This window comes from Terrapene carolina, unplaced genomic scaffold (assembly GCF_002925995.2).
Source record: "Terrapene carolina triunguis isolate 2854851 unplaced genomic scaffold, T_m_triunguis-2.0 Scaffold95, whole genome shotgun sequence".
Classification (NCBI taxonomy): Eukaryota; Metazoa; Chordata; order Testudines; family Emydidae; genus Terrapene; species Terrapene triunguis.
This window is the reverse complement of record NW_020664446.1, coordinates 33,324,646-33,345,543: the sequence shown is the minus strand read 5'-3', so window position 1 is coordinate 33,345,543 and position 20,898 is coordinate 33,324,646. Positions and strand designations below refer to the sequence as shown.

At 43.9% G+C, this 20,898-nt stretch overlaps 1 protein-coding gene across 1 annotated transcript in view; it reads right to left on the bottom strand.

The window, feature by feature from the left end:
• Window positions 1-20,248, bottom strand: part of HTR7 (5-hydroxytryptamine receptor 7) — a 42,303-nt gene extending 22,055 nt beyond the window's left edge. Inside the window, exon 1 of the mRNA XM_024197890.2 lies at window positions 19,725-20,248. Within this exon, the coding sequence (XP_024053658.2) occupies window positions 19,725-20,248 (524 nt within the window). The remainder of the gene's footprint in view (window positions 1-19,724) is intronic.
• Between the last annotated feature and the right edge of the window lie 650 nt (window positions 20,249-20,898).

Below are 20,898 nucleotides of genomic sequence, written 5' to 3'. Positions count from 1 at the left end.
CTAAGTGGAATGTGGTTCAGCTGAAGTTTCTGTGATCAGCTCTAAGCCTTCTTGGGAGGGATAGCTCAGTGGTTTGAGCATTGGCCTGCTAAACCCAGGGTTGTGAGTTCAATCCTTGAGGGGGCCATTTAGGGGCAAAAATCTGTCTGGGGATTGGTCCTGCTTTGAGCAGGGGGTTGGACTAGATGACCTCCTGAGGTCCCTTCCAACTCGGATATATATTCTATGATTCTATGACTGTTACAACTGTGAGTCAGCTCCCAACTCAACCAGGACCAACCACTGAATTACAACAGCAATAACAAATCCATACGTGTTATAATAAACCAGTGGAGTGGGGGAATATTAATCCGAGGAAGAAATAAAGAGCAATGGGCGGGAGAGAAGAGAGGCATTGAGGGAGGAAAAGTGACAGTTTTAAGATGGCAGGCTGCCTGTGCAGCAGCAATTTAAGACCTTCAAACCACTATTTACCTACAGTACTTTCAATTGTAAAATCCTTCACTGGGAACTGATGAGAAGATTATAAGCCATCTCCTCCTCCTCTGTAGCTCAGTTAAGCAACTTTTTTTTCCATTTACAGATCTTATTTTATTTATTCTCCCACTGATGTTTTGATGACGGTAGGGGAGGAGGCAGGGAGGTCCTCTTTCATGCTACAGATGTGGTGCAGAATGCTGCAAAGGTAAGGTCATACTTGATCAGATAATTTTCAGTACCAACATAAGCATGTACCTACCACCTCCATGGCATCTCTGAAGCAAACCTCACTTTATTTCCCTAGCACTTATTACTTTTACACAGCTGTTCACTCAGGGCCACCCAGAGGGGGGGGGCAAGTGGGGCAATTTGCCCCAGGCCCTGGGCCCCGCAGGGGCCCCCACGAGAGTTTTTCAGTGCCCCTGGAGCGGGGTCCTTCACTCGCTCCGGGGGCCCCGGAAAACTCTCGTGGGCCCCGGGCCCCCAGAGCTTCTTCCGCTCCGGGTCTTTGGCGGCAATTAGGCGGCGGGGGGTCCTTCCGCTCCAGGACCCGCTGCCGAAGTGCCCTGAAGACCCATGGCGGGGGGTCCTTTCGCCCCGGGACTCGCCGCCGAAGTGCCCTGAAGACCTGCAGTGGGGGGTCCTTCCGCCCCAGGACTCGCCGCCGAAGTGCCCTGAAGACCTGCGGAGGGGGGTCCTTCCACCCCGGGACCCGCCCCCGAAGACCCCAGGCCCCCTGAATCCTCTGGGCGGCCCTGTGTTCACTTGCAATATGCTTACACGTAGTTCTCCCTTCACTTACACCTATATAACCTAAATGACTTCAGTGTGTAGCCCTTCTCCTGGGTACTGTTAATAGTAGGAAGGGCCACATTCAATGTAGTCTAAGGCTGTAGTGTAGACATAGCCCATCACTACAGCCAGTCGGCAAAACTTATGTTGCTCAGGTGTGTGAATATTCTACCCCACTGAGCGACATAAGTTACACTGGCATAAGCATTCGTGTGCGCAGTGCTATGGTGGCAGGAGAGCTTCTCCCACTGATATAGCTTATGCTGCTCGTGGAGGTGATTTTTTTATGCCAACAGGAGAGCTCTCTCCCCTCAGCATAGGGCGGCTTCACCACATGAGCTGCAGCGGTGCAGCTGTATCAGTACAGCTGCACCGCTGCAGCACTGTACATATAAACGTACCCTAGGAGTTCCATTTAAAATAAATGAAATGGCTGGATCAAGTTCCCATATGAAACCTTTTCTGCTCCCAGCTTTTAGGAACTTCACATTTGATCCTGCCTGGTCACCTTTACAGCTGTTTCTTTCCTGCTTGCAAGCACACAGGAATCCTTAGGCAACTCCTTTTATTTGGGAGAAACAAGATAAACATCTAATGACAACATAAGCAAACCCCAAGCACTGTGTTTGGAGATACAGCCAACCCTACAGTTCCAGTTATTAATTGCCCAGATTGTTACCGCCCAGAATGCTTATTCACAAAACAATCCCCCCACCCATCTACATCTCATTCACAAATCCATTTAGATTCAGAATGGCCAAGTGAGCACCTTGAGACAGCTCTTCTTAGCCCGTCTGCGGCAGGCAAGGGAAGTACACACCACTAGGCCTGCCACTGCCAGGTCAAGTTCTACAAAGTCAGCTCCAAACAAGCTGCAAATCTGGGGAAGAAACCCAAAGGAAAAGCAAGACCCTGGTCCAGGGTCTCTGCTCTCTCCAGCAGTCTCTGGTCTCTCATAAAGTTTCTGCTTCTCTTGTTGAATTTGGGCTCCTACACAGTTAGAGTCCACTACTTGACAGCTCAGGGTGAACTCCTTTCCCCAGGTTCCTTTTCCTACATATATTTACACTTGGAATCATTTTCCAAAAGAACCCAAATGCCACAATACAACATGACACTATACAGAACTGCACAGAGGTGAAATCATAGTATGTACCTGAAGCTTACCAGAGCTGGCTTCCCCCCCTGGGTATGGCTACACTTGCAGCTGTACAGCGCTGTGAGTTAAACCCACCTTTGTACAGCTGAGTAGGGAAAGCGCTGCAGTCTGTCCACACTGACAGCTGACAGCGCACTGGCATGGCCACATTTGCAGCGTTTGCAGCTGGATTGGGAGCGATGCATTATGGGCAGCTATCCCAGCATTCATGTGGCTGCAACGTGCTTTTCAAAAGGGGGGGGTGGAGTGTGACAGGGAGTGTGGGGGGAGAGAGAGTGGGTTTTGGGGTGCTGAGAGTGTGTCAGCACGCTGCCTTGCAAGTTCCAACCCCCCTGCCCCTCATTCACTCACTCAAAGCAAACAGCAAAATGTTTGCTTTTTCTCTCTGGTACTTCCTGGAGCCGATCACAACAATGAAAAGAGTGGCCACTTGATAAGAGGATTATCACAGCACAGCAAGTTAACTCCTCGTTCACACTGACACCTGGGAGTTGTAGCCACTACGCTGCATCTCTTATTCCTCTCGGGGAGGTGGAGTACCTGCAGCGCTGTAGTCAGGGAGACACAGCGCTGTACGTGCCTTGCCAGTGTGGATGGGGAGTGAGGTAAGGTGCTGTGGGCGGCTTTATTGCACTGTAACTCGCAAGTGTAGCCAAGGCCTCTCTCGTAGGGGAGCAGAGAGCTGCTTTTTTGCTTTAAATCTTCTAGGACTGGGGCTTGCACATAGGAGGATAGGTTTTGGCCCCATGTTGTGACTCCAGTTGTGCAAAATGATAATTTAGACCACTACTGAACTGTATGTGGGCCAGCTCCATTGGACAGAGGTAGCTGGGCTCCAGGCCATCCATGCTCTGTGCCCACAAACACTAGTCATAGCCTGAGTGTGAGCAGGGGTGCTATATAGCCACTGACTTCTTTCCTTAGGCACCATCTGAGAATCTTCCCTACCCTAGCTGAGGGCCCTGAGGAATGACATCCATATGAGAAAGGTTAGGGACAGGTTTCCACTGACTGAGTGATGACCAGGAAGAGAAGGGGGGATGGGTTGCACAAGTGATGCAGCAAGCTGACATTTCTAAAATTGAGCTGTCAGTTGCAAGAGGAAAGGCCTTTTGTGAGCAACTGAAGATAGAGAGCCTGCCCTACAATGTCCTCAAAGATAACTGGGATTTTAAGGACCCAGAATCCCAGTTCTCCCATCTCTTCTCTTACCTGCCTTGTGAGGGCTACTGCTGCAGCAACCTTCATGGGTGCAATAGGGGTAGATAGAGGATCAGCAGAAGGCTGCCCATCTTCCCCCCACCACAGGTGGTTGCATATCACACTGATAAGCAGTGGGTGTGGGTCCTCTCTCTTCCTATTCTGGGCTGGCAACCTTCAGGAGCTGTTGGCCTTGATGGCACTGGCTATGCAGGAGTAAAAGGCAACTGTACTTTCAGTTCTCAATAGCTCCCCTCATAGTTTTAGGACAGAAGTTCAAAACCTGGGTATCATAAGTTATGCTCCTAAATTCATATTTAGGCACTCATGTGGCCTGATATTCATAACAGCTGAGCACCCACAAATCTAATTGCATTCAATGGGAGCTTCTGGTGCTCAACATCTTTTGACAACTAAGCCACTTTTATTTAGGTGTCTAACTATGAGCTTGGGAGCCTAACATTAAGTACCCAGGTTTGGAAATGTTGACCCTAGTTCTTATGTTTTCTTATTTGTAGATGAATATTCTGAGGTCATCTTAATTCACTTAGAAAATTACATAATCTCTGAAGAAATGAAGCTTGTTTTGTGCTAGTGACCAAACTAATGTAGCAAATAATAAAGCTGTTCTACTCAGGACAATGGCATTTTGCAATTAGTCTTGTTGCTAAAGCAACTTGTGCTAAAAATGGGTTTCTCCAACTGCAAAGACATTTTTTAAAATGAAAACTAATGTACCGGAACTTAACGCAAAAAGTGCATCTTTACAACCGCAGGAGCCATATTGTTTGTAATATCAAAACAACACCTTAATAGGCTACTAAAGAAGCGCTTTGCATCAAAATAACACCACCAGCTGTTCCTGGTTCAGGCATATGTATTCCCATGTAATTCCCTACACAGATGAACAACTGATCATGGATCTGATCATGGATCATCTATTTTCTCTGCACTACTCTCCATTTCTCAACCCATTTAATTGTCTAGTTCTACTACAAACAAACAAGGCATTAAAAATTACTTAGAAACCCAATTAAAGGAGGACTGTTGTTTTTGGAGAATCCTGCTGGCATATGTTGCTGCCAGATACACAGTATTTAGCAACAGTCACACCATGATTTGAAGGTTTACATTTTTAATATGGTGACAGCATGTTGCAAGTTTCATTATAAACTGAAATATAACAGCATGCACTTCTGTTCATTGTGCAAACTTCCTTTTCAAGCACATGGCATTAGACAATTAATTATATGAATTTCAGCTGTCTTAAAGGAATATGCAGTATAGTGTACTTTCAATGGCTTTTAAAATCAGTTGAAAAATGAGGACAAAGATCATTTTGGGGGGAGTTTCTTCCATTGATATATAGATGATTTTCATGCATAACACCCTTTTGTGTAAATTGCAGTTACTAAAGTAAATCCCTTGGAAATCAAAAGGCCAATAAAACTTTTGTAGGTAAATAGTTTTGAGGATCTGTTTTTCCATTAAAGAAAGCTGCACTTTTTGGATTGATCCTCAGTCTTGCAGTTTTCAATCAGCCATACCACAGAATGCAGCTACTTAAATAGATGCAGTTGACAAAAAATGTTAAAGAAAATATTTTCTCATTCTGCCAAGCCCTGCCATCCTTAGTCTCAAGAAGCCCCCAGATGCAAGTACTACTCAATGGAAAGAAGGGTGGTAGAATTGGGTTCAAAGTTATACATTAGCTTATGCTTCATATATTTAAACAGCTTCAATGCTAAAGCTTCTGGCAACAAAGAAATCACCTCAAGGAAACTATGGTGTATCTCCCAGGTTGAATCTAAGGAGCATTTTCATGGCTCAGAATAACAAAAGGTTTCACCAAAATATCCTGTGCTTTAACAATAAGTTTTTTATCTTAAAATATCCCATTAAAAGCTGTGTTAAAAATATTCATTATTTGCAACTGTTCTCTCCCCAGACTATGTAACACTGGGGCCTATCTCCAGAGCAGTGCCCAGTGATCGCTGGGTATGGCTCACAGAGGGGGCAGCTACAAAGCTGATTGTGGTTCTTGGATCAGTTGTATGCCTTAGGCCCAGGCTGGTGTAGATCACAGCAGGCTTCTGAAGTTCAGTTCCCTCTCTTCTGCATCTTCACTGGCTGGTGAAATGAGGATTAAGCAGATGGAAGAACCTGAAGTGAGAGTAGCTGGGGCCTCCCTAGGGAGCTTTTGGGCTCTCGGATGTCCCATCGGTGGGAGATGAGCGCTCCTTCTTCTCTTGATCCACTGTAACTACTGCCATGACCAGTGCTTAATTTGCCTTAACCCAACTGTTGTAATGAAGAAAGCGCCGATACAGATTTCTTCCATGCCATCAGGCACGGCTCCAGGGTTTTTGCCAGCCCAAGCAGCAAAAAAAAAAAAAAAAAAAGCCGCGATTGCAATCTGCGGCAGCTCCACTGCCGCCGCTTCATTCTTCGGTGGCAATTTGGCGGCAGGTCCTTCACTCCAAGAGGGAGTGAGGGACCCGCCGCCGAATTGCCGAAGAGCCGGACTTGCCGCCCCTCTCCGTTGGCCGCCCCAAGCACCTGCTTGCTGAACTGGTGCCTGGAGCCGGTCCTGCATGCCATAGCTCTAGCCACGGTCTTTTTTCGACATAGTGGGCTAAATTGTGGCCTGGCTTACACAGTGGAATAAGTGGGTGAAAGCAGTGCTTAATTTGTAATAAAAGAGAGGCCAGAGCTCAAGCAATTTTTTACTTTCATAACTGACACAGCAAGCCCAGAGATGCTGGGGCTGTGAACTGCCAAGGCTTGAAGTGCCAGGGTTCAGCCCTGGCAAGTCCTGGCACAAATTAAGCACTGGGTGCATGTCACCTCCTGATTCCCTTGTGATGACTCTTTATTCCACAGGTACAAAAGAAGGAGAGTAGGCTCTGCAGACCTGCCACATTCCCCTCCTTATGGGCGGGAGTGGTTAGGGACAGAGCAGAGCCTTGGCTTTGCCTCACACGATGTGCCGACTTGCAGAGTTACACTAGTGCACTAGGGGAAATAGGCTGTGCTAGGTTTAGGCCTAGGGCTGGGCATTTCCCCCTTGTAGCAGGGGAGACCAGTAGGAAGTGGTAGAATGTGACTCAAGAACAGTCTGCCTCCCAGTCTGCTCCAGAGACAACAGAACGATGCACTACCCCTTGCTTGTGGCTTATAGTTCATTATCCAGCCCAAAGGTAGTCAAATACTAGTAATTATTATTGTTTGAGTACTCATCTCTTCAGTTAGTAAAACTGTTTTATTCAGTTAAATTGCAATATATCAATGCATAACTGTAGGAATGTGTTGTTCCCGAATCGTACGCCCACGAGAACGGCAAACTGTTCCCTTGCCAACGAGGCAGGAATGACCTTGTCCTAGCGTATATGTTTGGAAAATTTATTGGCAGCCTGACATCATCTTTGCAGCTGGTGTTCACGCGCTCAAGAGATGGGTTTGTAATCTCATGTGCATGTATATTGCCTGCCTTCTGTTTGCGCAAGAATGTAACCACTAAGAAGAGTTGTAAACAAAGTAAGGAGATAATAAAAACCCCAGGAAAAGTTTTCCTGTGAGGCTTTTTGCAGGAGGCTTGTAAAGCTCTCTGGCTACCAACAAACCTGGCGTTCTGTTTCCTGCGTCGTCACCACACATAACTGTAATAGTTTCATGAATCTTATCCCTCTGCTCCAAGGCAGTTTGATTGTCTACATGCAGCAGTTCCTTGTGATTAGATCCACTGATTTATCTTTCCTTAAAATGCTCTTAAGATGTCAGTTCTGTATATTAGCACTACTGCAGCTATTAGCACTTTCAGTCTTGCTTGAACACCAGCCAAGGAATGTGGGTTATTGCTGAGATGTGACTCACTTTCTGATTTATCTTTCTATTTTTAATATTTCTGCAACTGCTTGTAATTTTATCTCTATGGATTCCTCACAAAGGGAACTTTTTAGTGGTGGAAATGATTAATTATCTTTGCATGTACAGATACAAAGAGTACCAGACAATTGATGTCCTGTGTGAAATTTTCTGACAAAACAACCAAAGCCTTTGACATATTTTAACCGGACAGAGCCAAATTCTTCCCTCAGATATGTGCCTGCAGCTCCCACTAAAGTCAACAGGAGTTGTGTGTGTTAAGGTGAAATTTGACTCCTTATTTAATTGTTAGTGATAATCAGCTGTAAGTGATCTTGTAACTTTACCGCTCTAGCTGTTTAATTTTTCACTCGGGGCTTTATGATGATACTAGTTTTATGTACAAAGGGAGACTTTTAATTTTGGCAAAATCATTTCAAATGGTTGTAGAAAATGAAAACTGTTCAGTTTCAAAACTCAATGGTTGACTTATTTAGCAGTATGTATAAGAAAGCCTATAGACTGCTTTCACAGGAGTCCTCAGAATTACAGAGACAAGTGAAACTTAGGTACCTAATCCCTTCTGCCCATCTCTGGTGGCTGAAATTCTCTTCTTTTACTAAATCTAGCTTTCCCTGCAGCACACAGAAGGAAAATTAGATGTTCTGCATTATCTCTGTTATTGTCTTGGAGAGCAAATATTCACATGAGGTTTGTGATCTAGCGCCAAGTCTCAGGGACTGAATTAAACTGGTATAGCCAATATGCCCTGTTGGCACTTCTTGCTGACCTGATGTTGGCGCTCCATTAGAAATATGTCAGACTTTTCCTTCCCCCTCTGTCTCTGGTCCAACTCTGGCTCCACTCCCTCTCTGCCTCCTTCCCATGAGCACAATTTGTACTTTTGCTGGGCCTAAATGCACAGCCAGCAGCCTCTTCTCTATTCAGATTTGCAACATTGCTATAAAGGATTAAGCATTATCATGGGATCACGCAGGCCTGGACTGGGACACTGAGAACTTGCCAAACAGGCAGCCATTCTCTTGGATGTGCCAACTGTGGACTGGCAAGTAGAATGATCAGAATTACTATTTATTCTGCAGACTGCTTAGCGGCCTGAGACATTTATGGAAGAGGAGAATGAATAAGAATCTTGGTTTAACTCTTTCTCTTCTGGAAAGAAAAGTCCCCATTTTCCCTCCTCTGAGGAGATGCAAGAAAATGGACAGTTCCTATGGCCTCGACAGCCAGCTCCAAAATCTTTGTCTCAAAAGGACAAAGGAGAGAATGGACTGAAGGGAACGGTGAGTTGAATTGAACCAGTCTACATCAGCCATCCTCCTCAAATACCTGGTATGGCCAATACTCCCGTGAAATCTCAGGAGCTCCAAAACAGAGATGGGTTTGGGTACACTCACTCCTCTGACTGAACTTTCATTGTGTTTGGTTTTGGTGAGTCAAGTTCATTATAAATAATTCCCACATGTGGTATGATATCTAAATACACACACTCCCGTCAAAATGGAGTCAAGATACTATTACCCCAATGTAGCTGTGTCTAGTTTCTGTAATCTGTCCAAATGTGGGTCAAAAGTTAGTGTGTCAGCTTTAAATCATGGGGAAGGTTTAATCTTTGTGCTGAGAGATGGTTAATTGTTCTGCTAATTGTGACTGTGGGTTATATATATCAGAATTCTTATTTGCCCTATTCAAGCACTTCCAAACAGCAATCAGAAGTCCCCTAACCTGTTCAGTTACCTATCAATCTCTAAGCATTTTTAAAAGGATCATCTCTGTAACATTTGAAACAGAAATCTGTTTGCAGCTCATCAGCTCCAGCACATTACGAGAAGGGAGATCACGTCTAGTAATCAGCTAAAACAGTATTTAAGTGCAAAATGTGAGATCTTCTACAAGGCACTACCTCCAAGTGTTGAGTCCTGACATATCTAACTTTCTCTCTAGTGGGGAGTTCTCTATCATAATAGCAAGAACTTTCACTAAGGTTTTGAGCTGCCTGAGCATTCTCTACTCCTGACAGTATGTGATGATATATATGTTTGTTTATATTATGTAGGCACAGGCCTATTACAGAACAATCATAATTGAAACACATTGCTGCTTTCTGACGTTATAGGAGAAAGTAAAAGTAGCAGCTTTTACAACTGATGAATTTTTTGTTTTCACTTTTCCAAACACTTGTCGTTATTGTAAACTGATTGTACAGACTTCAGTCTTTGTAATCACATTTCAGACTTTTCCCTAAGTAGGGATTGCCTTTTGACAGGCTACACTCACTGAAGTGCCTCTTTTAATATTAAAGTGAAAGATTCAATGTGTAGCTTTTCCTTTAGCTGCAAAATGTTTTTCAGAGATCTCCGAACTCAAACATAGCAGGCAAGATCCTAACTTAGCACAGTGGGGTAGAGGTGGTTCTAAGCTACCTTTTCCACTACCCAGATTCTGGACCATGCAGGAACCAAATCAGCTCCTGGGGTAATTTAGAGCAGCCTAAGGGCTGCTCTAAATTATACCAGCTGCAGCAATACTTTGGAACCATTGTGCTAGTCAGCAATCAGGTGGACCACCACATACTCTGTGTACACCACCTCCTCCTTGGTCCTTTTCACCTCTAACTAGCCCCCTACAAAGAATGGTGAGAAGTGGGTGGCACAAAACTAGCCCGCGATTTCCCTCTGTTGGAGGAATCTTTGGTTGCCCCTTTAGTGCAGCTTTCCACTGCTCAGCAGCTCAAAGCAGATGGAGTCAGGCCCATTGTTGCTTACTGATTTCCGTCAGTTTAGAGCTGTTTCAAATAGCTGTTTATGACAAAATAAATGGCATCCATCAGAAAAGCTGTCACAGGTGATGTAACAAATATACAGAGACAGAATGTGCCTCCTTATTTGGATACTATGGATAGTATCTTACTGCGTGCATTTTTAAATTGGTCTCTGAGGCAGGGACTGTCATTTATTATGTGTTTGTAGCACGCTTAGCTCAGTGGGACCCAACCGGCTTGTGGTATTTAGGCCAGGTCTACACTAAAAAGTTAGGTCGACCCAGCTGTGTAACTCAGGGGTGTGAAAAATCCACACTTTCAGTTGATCTAACCACTCCCATCCCCCCCCCACACACACACGTATAGCCAGTGGTAGGTCGATGGAAGAATTCTTCCATCTACCTAGTTACTGCCTCTAGGTAGAACTCCTAGAACTCCTCCCGCTGGAGTTAGGCTCTAACACATTATCAGGGGTGCTCGACCTATGGCCCACAGGCTGTACACGGCCCACCAGAGTATTTCATAAGACCCACGGCCTGCTTCAACAAAATATACTAACGGCTGATTCATTAGCATTTTGTCGTCATGTTTACGCAAGTGTATAAATAGGTTGTTTCTATGTACAGTATGTCTATCTAAATACATACGAAACAAGATGAACTTAAAATATAAATTAATACAGGTGACTTTAAATCTTACTAAAATATGCAGAATCTGTTTGGCCTACACAAGGTTGTGCTTAGGTTTATGTGGCCCTCCTGTGTAATAAGGTGGGGCATTAATTAATAAGTAGTACTACAATTAGTCATGGACTAAGATGGCAAAATCTGACCCATAGTAACGGCAAGCGTGCAATATGATACTGTCAGTAACTGCTGTTAGAAACCTCCCTGTACATGGCATAAGGAAACTGTTTCTTTTAAAATATGCCTGGAGTCCCAATAATATCTATTATCATTAAGGCCCTGATCCTGTACTCCTTGCACAGTTTGAGAATTTGCAGGTACAGAAGAATGCAGGATTGGGCCCAAAGTAACCTACCACAAACCTCAGGATTTTAACAAATTGTATCTGAAAACACATTCACATATACAATACCAAGATGCTGTTTATACTGGATTTTCTATTACTTGGATCTCACTGAAGTTACCATAACAAAGTTCCATGGTACAATGTGGCATTTGCAAGAATAATCCTAACAATACCAGTGAACTCCTTTAAAGGGGTAAAACATTTATCACCATACCTAACTTCCAAATTCCACATGAATACTAGTCATGTCTTTGTAGAAAATTATTCAATAAAAACTTTATAACTATTTCCTTGTGGAAATACTTCTGTTTCTGTGTAAGACACTGTGATAGAGCAGTTCACCATTGGTAACTGTAGCAATTTTTTCTATCCTACACAAACCTCATAGAAGGTAATCACTTTGCTGTTCATAAGCTGACAAACATAGCAATGGCTTGATATTCCATACCATAATAATATTGATTCAGTTAAAGAAACACTTATTGGACTGTAAGAAAATACAGATCAATGCAAATGTACTGATTAATTTCATTATACACATCTGAATATTTCCTGCATTTTCAGTGCCTGTATTTATGGAAGTCTCCATCTGATGCTTAGGCTCCAAAAGACGTGTCTGTGCTACACTTTAAAATATTTTTAAAAGAATAAAACCCAAAAGCTTTCTGTAGAGTTACAGCCTTTTTGTCAAGTCAGAAAAGGTTCAGTCTGTCTTCATGGAAACCTTTACTATGACCACCAAGAGGGGAGTCCATTTCCAATGTCTCTGGGAATTACACACATCCTTTAAATTGACTGACAGATTTGAAATAAGTTGTGCCATTTTTTTTTTATTTGGAAATATATTCCTCTTTTCAACATCAAAGTAATTTCTGGGCACTGAGCAACAGTTGGAATCTTCCCTTCTCTCAGACTGGTAAAAGAACTGGGGAACAAACTTTTTTTTTTTAATATGCATAAGCTTAAATTTTCAAAAATGACAAGGTAATTTTGTGGGCTCAGCTTCAGCCACTTTAAAAGGAGCCTGATTGTGAGAAATGCACAGTACCCACGTGCTGAACACCAGGCCCTTTCTGAAGTGGACACCCAAAAATTGGGCACCTGATATCACTAATCACTTGTTAAAATTTAAGCCACAATATATATCCATGTGGGAGCAAGCATCAGTAGTTACTTTCAGATGGAAAATGCAACAAACTGATTTCAATGAAAAGTAGAGATGCAAAATTTATGTCGTTGAAAATGTCCATTAGCAATTGATCCAATAATCCCACCTACTTTGCAGCATTCAAGCCTTCCCAATAATCTTTTGACTCTAAGTGCAGGAAAATTTGCAGCTTTCCCCATTCTGAGTAGTCTGGGTTTTTTTATAGTAACTAATGTACTTAAATGTAGCTGACAGGTGACAAGAATAGCTACTAAGCATCCCTAATCCCTAACTTTTTTCTCACCTTCCCCTGTGCAATCACAAGACACAGATTATGCTTTAGGGCCCAATGCTGCTCCCAACGGAGTCATTGACTAAACTTCTGAGGGCTTCAGTAGGAGTAGGATCTCAACCTCATTCCTGAAGTGTCATTGTAACATATATGATAAACACAGGCATATCTTTGAGAATAAGGTTATTTGCATATTTGTGAGGGACTGTATGATGGCTGGCTAGGGATTGTTACTAAGCCCCATTCAGGAACCCAAATCAGTGAGGCGGGAGAATTTATTGCAGACCTTGGGACCAGTAAACAAATCAAGAGAAGTACCATCCGCTGGGGTGAATTGCATATACTGGCACCATTCTGTGAAGTGGTGCAGTTACCTCAGAAGTATGAAAGGCATCATTCACGAAACTGAGCATTTGTTTACCAGTTTATCTGCTTCACATTATTATTAATATGTTGTCCAGTGGCACCTAGGAACTCCACTCATGAATCACAATGGCACTGTACAAACAGATAACAAAAAGACAGATGCCGCCACAAAGAGCTTACGGTCTAAGTAATCACATCTCTCAGACTCAAATTTAGTTTCTTCATCTCAATAGTTCACAGGTGTTGCACAGAACATGATGAGAGCTCTGTCTTTTCAGTATAAACAATAGAACAGGCATAGAGTGTTTCTAAACAGTACCCTGCCAATTCTGCTTAAAAAGAAATAAAACAACTTGGAAGAGAAAGAATGATGGTGGCTCTGTTTAAATTGACTACATTAGAAAAAACAAAATTGTAAACTACATGGCAAAAGTAAAGAGGAAATGTCTAGCTGCTTTTCCATTTAAGGCATGGCATCACTGCTGTATATTTAATCAGCTAGATAATAAATTATTTACAGACTCAGAAACAGTAAGTTCCTTAAAGGATTTAGAAATGGAAAGAATAGCCCTTATGATGGTGATAATGTTTAGGATAAAGCTAATTCTTTGAGTTGATTCTGCTGAAATATATACCATAATTGAAATTACTCCATCACGTACTTTTTCTTTAATTCCTTTCACATTGTTATTGATCTCTCAGGAATTTCAGTGTAAATGGAAGTTTCATCTTTCCTTCAGTGATATTGCTCTTCCAATACTTGTGCCTGATCCTGCCAGGCATTATGGGGTTCCTGGGACATCATAGAATATCAGGGTTGGAAGGGACCTCAGGAAGTCATCTAGTCCAACCCCCTGCTCAAAGCAGGACCAATCCCCAACTAAATCCCCAAATGGTCCCTCAAGGGCTGAACTCACAACCCTGGGTTTAGCAAGCCAATGCTCAAACCACTGAGCTATCTGACATGCTGGGTATCCCTAAATCCACATTCTTCTCTAAGGCAACTTGATTGCAGTGGGAGTTGAGGACACTCAACTTTAGGTCTCAGTCCTCCAAGGTGCTATGTCTACACTTAAAACACTACAGCAGCACAGCTGCATCTGTGCCACTGTAGTGCTTCAGTGTAGACACTTAGTACAGCGACGGGAGGGGTTCTCCCATTGCTGTAGTTAATCCACCTCCCTGACAGGCAGTGGTGAGGTTGACGGAAGAATTCTTCTGGGTCTTAGGTCGGCTTAACTACATCGCTCAGGGGTGTGGATTTTTCATACCCCAGATCAATGTAGCTGAGTCGATCTAATTTTTTAGTATAGACTTGGCCTTAGTAACTGCAAAATCACATATATCTGTTTACAGTGTTAATGAATGAATCAGGAAGGAACAGAATTCTGTTAGAAAGGAGAGATTTTTCTATTCAAGTATAAATATATTGGTGACAATAAAAAACCCAATTCTGCATTACTTGCGTATCCCAAATTCCCAGTGACTTAAAGGAAGTTTAGAATACTCATGGTATGCTGGATGAAGCATAAAGATTGGAAAGGTCTTCCAGAAAGCATGCATGACTCAAGCAGGTTTGGTTAAAATACTACAATTCTTTTTGTATTATAGTATTTATTTTACTAACTTCTAAAGAATCATGAAGCCAGAGTAGTTCTAGAAAGTAACCAACTGAGTGGGTTTTCAATTGGACTAAAAGTTGCTGCTTCTTATGTAGATATTTAGTTAACTGTCTCCCAAATTAGGTTTGTGCAGCTATATTGGGCAAAATTCACTGGGCACCTCAGCCTGAGCCACACCAACTTAAACTCCCCTTAGACGCGTACCCAGTTAATGAGGTGTAGCCTATACCTCTTACACATCACGTCTGAATTTTGATCACTTTTGAATCTGAAGGAATATAAATTTGTGTAATCTATATGCTAAAGATCCAGAAGAGAAGACATTAGGGGGAAAGCAACTAATAAGAGGTGTTATTTAAGGAAGGTTACCTCTTACTGCAGGACAACCATGCTGCCAAGTCTCTGCAGCCAATACCTTCCCCCAAAACTCCCCCTCAGACAGGTTCCTACATCACAGATGCGGTGCTTAGCAAAGTTAACACTGACTCTGTGAGTATATTAAGTTAGCTCTGGAATCTCCATGGGGCTAGTGGTGGAAGAATGATGCTTGACTTCCCCAGGTCCACCCTATACCACCTCTGACCCAGCCCACCCCATCCTATAGGCAGATACCTATTCCTACAGAAGAGCTTCCACAAGATATAGGGTGGATGCCACAGAGGTGGCACTGCCCACTTTTGCACTCCCTGATGAGGATCTGTGGGGTTTTCATCCTGTGAAGATAGAAGAGATGATACGGCCTGCAAAAAGCCTAAAATTCCAATATTTGATATTGTCAAGGATATTACCTTATATTCTCCATTAAGTTCAGTCCTGTATAGATACTCACCAGAGTGTGCTTTTCCTAATTTGACTGAGTCCCTGTGGAGCCTGTAAAGTGTCAGTGATCACTATACTAACATTTTAATAAGTGCTTTGCACAGTCTTAATATAGTATTCATTAATACAACCTAGAGCACAAACATTTACTAGCTGTTTTATTCAGATACTTCAGACAAAGTCTGGGTTTCATTTTAGACGCTCAATAACCGCATGGAGCATCATTAAATCCTGTATCTGAATTCTAAAAGCAGCACTTAGGGAAATAAATACCCATTTTATGTGCTCATGTGTCAATTTGAGTAGCCAGGGCGAGTATGGACATCCTATTCAGAAACTTATATTTGAAAAGTGGACCCAGAGGGTGAAAAAAACAAATTGCATACTATATCTTGCACTGGATACGGTCCTTGCATATCTTTAGTAAGACAGGCAAATTGCCTATCACTGAAGTGCATATAGGTCTATTATTCCATCACCTTTTCAGTTATATTTTCTTTTAGCCTTCTATTTGATATGCATCAAAACTCTCCTTCAACAAACTGTCTCTGAATGTCAGTAAAGTATTATGCAAATACATTGAGCTGTTCCACTCTCTCAGGTACACACTGCACATATTTTATATATTATAAAATGCCATCACTTGAAAGGCATTGTGGTCCTGTGGAATGAACACTTCAGGATTTTGCATGGTGCTGTGGAACACCACACGCAGAGGCAAAAAGGGTGTGTTTTTCAACTGAATTAGCTTAACAGATTGAAAAGAGGCATTACGATGCAGGCTAACCAGTTTGAAGCCATGTTAGCTGGCCATAGTGTAGGCTCCACACTAGGCTACAAAGGACTTTAAAAGTGTTAGACTGCATCTCGCAGGGCTTTTGCTTAACACAATTGAAAATGAGGCCTAAGCACACAAGGGCTTTCAGTGAGATTTAAATGGTACAGAAGATTGTGCTGACCCTGTGTGTGGAGTGAATTTCACACACATACTGCAAACCTTGTCCCCTGGGTCTCACTGAAAAGGATGGCTTGTTTGAAACTGTGGTTTTTACTTTCATTAAATACTTAAGTTCTTTCAAGATTTTCCTTGGACTGATAGTGATTCTCATCTCTGGGAAAGATGACTTGCTGCAGGAAGAGCTATTTCTGCTTAGAGTTCTAACAAAGAAAAGCAAAAATGATATGCCCAACATGTTAGTTTTGTCTCCAAGCCCTGCTTCTTGCTTTTCCCACAAGGGGGAGCTAATTGGATTCCTGTGTATGCTCCCTACACTGTTCCACAGAGCAGGTTTTTGGGGTAGGATGGAAGGCTTTTTTCCTCTAAAGCAAGATCAAATATACAGGCACTTCCATCAGATCCATTGTTCTTTGTGAAAGTTCTTTGACTCACTTAAATAATGCATACCATGTGATTTGCAAGTTGCTACCTTACACATAGAGTTTTACTCAGTGATATGCACCTCTCACCCAAAAATGAAGTGCTTTCTACTTACACAGATGAAAAAGGGTAATTCTATTGTAAATGAGATAGCATGAGAGCAGTGCTATCTGGGTGATAGTTTGCTGTTCAAATTAAAATTTTGGTCATTACTAGTTGCTGAAAATATTCTATGCATCTTCACATCTCCAAAAAGTCGCTAATATCTCATGGTTACCTTGAAAAAACCTGCACCTGATTCACCACTGTTAATCCATTTCTATGCCAGTGTAACTCCATTAAAAATAATTACTCTTCTAGCTCATCTCTTTATTTCTCTTTTCTCAGTTGCTAGCTACTTTGTTGCTAGCAAAGTAAATAAATTTCACTAAGGATTTATCTGCAGCTGTTCCTTACCTGACATCAACCTTAGTTTACAGCATCACAACTCATGATTGTATAACAGATTTGAAGTAAACAGAGGTTAAGGCATCAGGCTTCACAGAGAATTATATTTTAAGTTTGAAATAAGCAGCAGGAAAGTATGAACTCTTTAAGAATCAAAAGATCCTGCTTTAATACAAGTTTTTGTTCATTAATATACAAAACAAAGTAAAAAATGAGAGAATATTTTCATTGTTTTTGTCCATTAAAAATCAATCACTTTGTAATTCTAGTTCCAGATTCTATCTTAAAAGGATATATTATCCCCTTGATACATGTGTATAACTTCTATCATTGGTTTAACTATAACACTATCACTAGGGTAACTATAACAACTCAGGAAAAAGACCTGAGTATCTTTGTGGATAGCTCAATGAAGACCTCTGCTCAATGCCCAGCACTGGCCAAAAATAGCAAACAAAAATGTTAGGATGTATAAGAAACAGGATAAAGAATAATACTGAAAATATCACAGTGCAATTATGTACATCAATGGTACAGCCTTACTTGGCATGTGAGGTTCAGAGATGGGCAACAAGAATTATTAGAGTCATGAAAAAACTTAAAAATTGGGACTCTTTGCCACAGAAATGGATAAAAGCATATACAAACCAATGAATAGTAAAAAAAAAAAAAAAAAAAAAAGGGGTAAGTCAGCCACTGCTGTTCACCCATTCTCATAACACAGGAATTAAATTTAAAGATGGCAAGTTTAAAAATGATGAAAGGAAATACTTTTTTGTTCAACATTAAATAGTATGTGGAACTCATTTCTACAAGATATAATTGAATTCAAGAGCTTAGGAGGATTCTACTAAGGATTGGTCAATACAGCGTTAGCAAAAATATACACAATTGTAACAGCAAATATTAATAAACAAGAGTTTTGAATGAAATATAAACCTTCATGCTTCAGGTCATAAGACAACCTCTGATTGTTGGAGGTCAAGAGGAAAACTTTCCTGAGGGCAGGTTATCCATACATGTCTATTGCAGGATTCTTGCACTTTCCTCTGAAACAGCTGGTACACTGTCAGACAGGACCAGGCCCACCGACAGGAATTCCGGGGCCCAGGGCCAGGACCGTCCTTAGGGGGGGCAGGGCCTGGAAGTGATGAATCCGTCACCTCCGGGACCGACCCCGCGCCGGCCCGCAGGGCCCCCCAAAGTGTGGGGCCCGCTCCGGAGCGGTCGCATGCACCTAGGAGTCCTGCGGCCCGCCCAGGCAATTTGCCCTTTTAGATCACCCGGGTCCCTGGGCAATTGCCCCTTCGCCACCTCTTGTCGGCGGGCCTGGACAGGACACCGAAATAAATGGACCACTTCTCTGTTCCAAAAAGGCAGTTCCTATGGCTCTATCCATGCTAGCAATTATTACTGATATATATTGATTAATAAAATCCACTGGCTTTTAATTCAAGGTTTCAAGTTGCTATGTTTTTGTTAACAATAGAAGCACAATTCCCAATAGTTTAAATAAAATTATGAAATATCTTCGGGCCAGATCCTCTCCTTTGCTCTAACCCCTTTGCACTACTCAGGTAGCACAAGGGCTGTAAATGGCCATCGGCAAAACCACTGGGTGGAGAGGAAATCCCAGCTGGTGTAAAGTTGATGGAGCCAACTGCTGCCCCACACAGGCAGCATACTGAGGGAGGGAGTTTGGTGGGGGTGAGGCAGAGCACTGGCCCTACTGTGTCGATCCTCCACAGGCATAAATTTCAACAGCCGATAGCCTGCTGTAACTTATGTCAGGGCTGGCCCCGCCGTCCAGTGCAGAATCAGGGAGTCACAGCAGGCTCCCTCTCCCTCAGCTTCAGGGTGAATCGAACTCATAAACTCGATTTAAACATTGGAAACAAATTACTAGTAAGCTGTCCTGCAGTCAGTACATACCCTCTCCCGGTTTTAGTGTCCACATTTTTCACATGTATTTGCCTGTGTGTAGGTTAGCAACAATAGGCTGCGGGTGATTGAATTGATTTTTTCTTTTTAAAAATGCCATCAATTTTTCCTCTGAGAATATCTGTTATTTCCCAAGGAAAAATAAGCAAGCAAAAGAGACCCCTGGTGGAATTGCCATACAACATATCTGCCAGCTGCAGTCAGCATTCAAGATTCTTCTCTGCTAACTTATCAAACTAAATAACTTTGAGTCATATTTCTACTCTGTATTTTTCTCCTAGCCACTGTAGTGTTCAAACGGGGGCATTCACTCGGTTTGCTTGTCTCAGCTCCAGACAAAGAGAGAAAGAGACACACAGCACAAGTACACACGAGATGTTGGCATCTCCGCTTTTGCACTCACCTGTCAATACTTATCACACACAAAGTCATAATGGAAGCAGTGCAACACATCACATCCATAGCAATGAAGACATTACAGAAAACGTGGCCAAAGATCCACTCTCCTCCAATGAGGTCCGTTACGCTGACAAAGGGCATGACGGCCACCGCTACCGAGAGATCGGCCAAAGCCAGGGAGACGATGAGATAGTTGGAGGGCTGCCGGAGTTTCTTTACAAAGCACACGGAGATCACCACCAGGCAGTTGCCCGCGATGGTCAGCAAAGTGATGAGGGAGAGAATGGCCCCGATAACAACTTTCTCCATGTTGCCGTAGCTGAGGATCTGCTCCCCGCAGCGAGTGTCATTGTCGGCCGCCAGGCTGGAAGCGGGGCTGGGGCTGGCGGTGACATCCTGGATGATCTTCAGCCAGCGGGGCTGCAGGGAGCCAGCCACCATCCCACTGCTGCTCAGCTCGCGGGGAGCCTCCAGGGCGAAGGCTCGGAGGTGGCCGGACACGTGACTGCTGTTGATGTCCATAACCATCTTGACGGGTGCTGCCCATGAAGCCGCCGGCTCCCACCACGCTGGGTCCTGGGGAGGGTCCCCGAGCCCGCTCAGCCCCCAGCTCTCCGGGGCTCGCCCCCCCGACCCGGGCAGGGGCTCGCTCGACAGTCCGCGGGAGAAGCGCCTCAGCCCGGTTAGCTGATCATTGCCACCAGAGGTGGGGCGGGTGCCTCAACTTCCCCATGCCCCGCTGGGCTCGCCGGCTCCGCGCCGCTGGCCGCGCTCCGCGGGGGCGGGCATCTCGCCATGGGGTCAGCGTGCCCTGAGCGCTGCCCGTCGGGGAGGCCGCGCCCCACAGCGCCCGCTGCTCCCCCCTGACCCGGGAGGCTGCCTGCTCTTCCCCGCAGCTGCCGCCTCCACAGCCGCGCCGGCCCCCGCCCAGCCCAGCTACCTGCTGCGGGAGCGGCGGGGAGGGAAGTTTGAGTCTCTCTGGCTGCTCCGCCCCTCGCCCGCCTGCAGCCGCTCGCAGCTGCCTCTGGGCTTCAGCAGCCTGCCCCTCTGGACTGGGGCGGGAGGGTCGAGTCGAGCGGGAGCAGAGCAGGGTCACACAGGGGTCTGCCCACAGCTCTGCCCGCGCCCCCGGCAGCTATGGACCCGTCCTGGGCATGCCCCCCTCTGCGCCGTCCCCC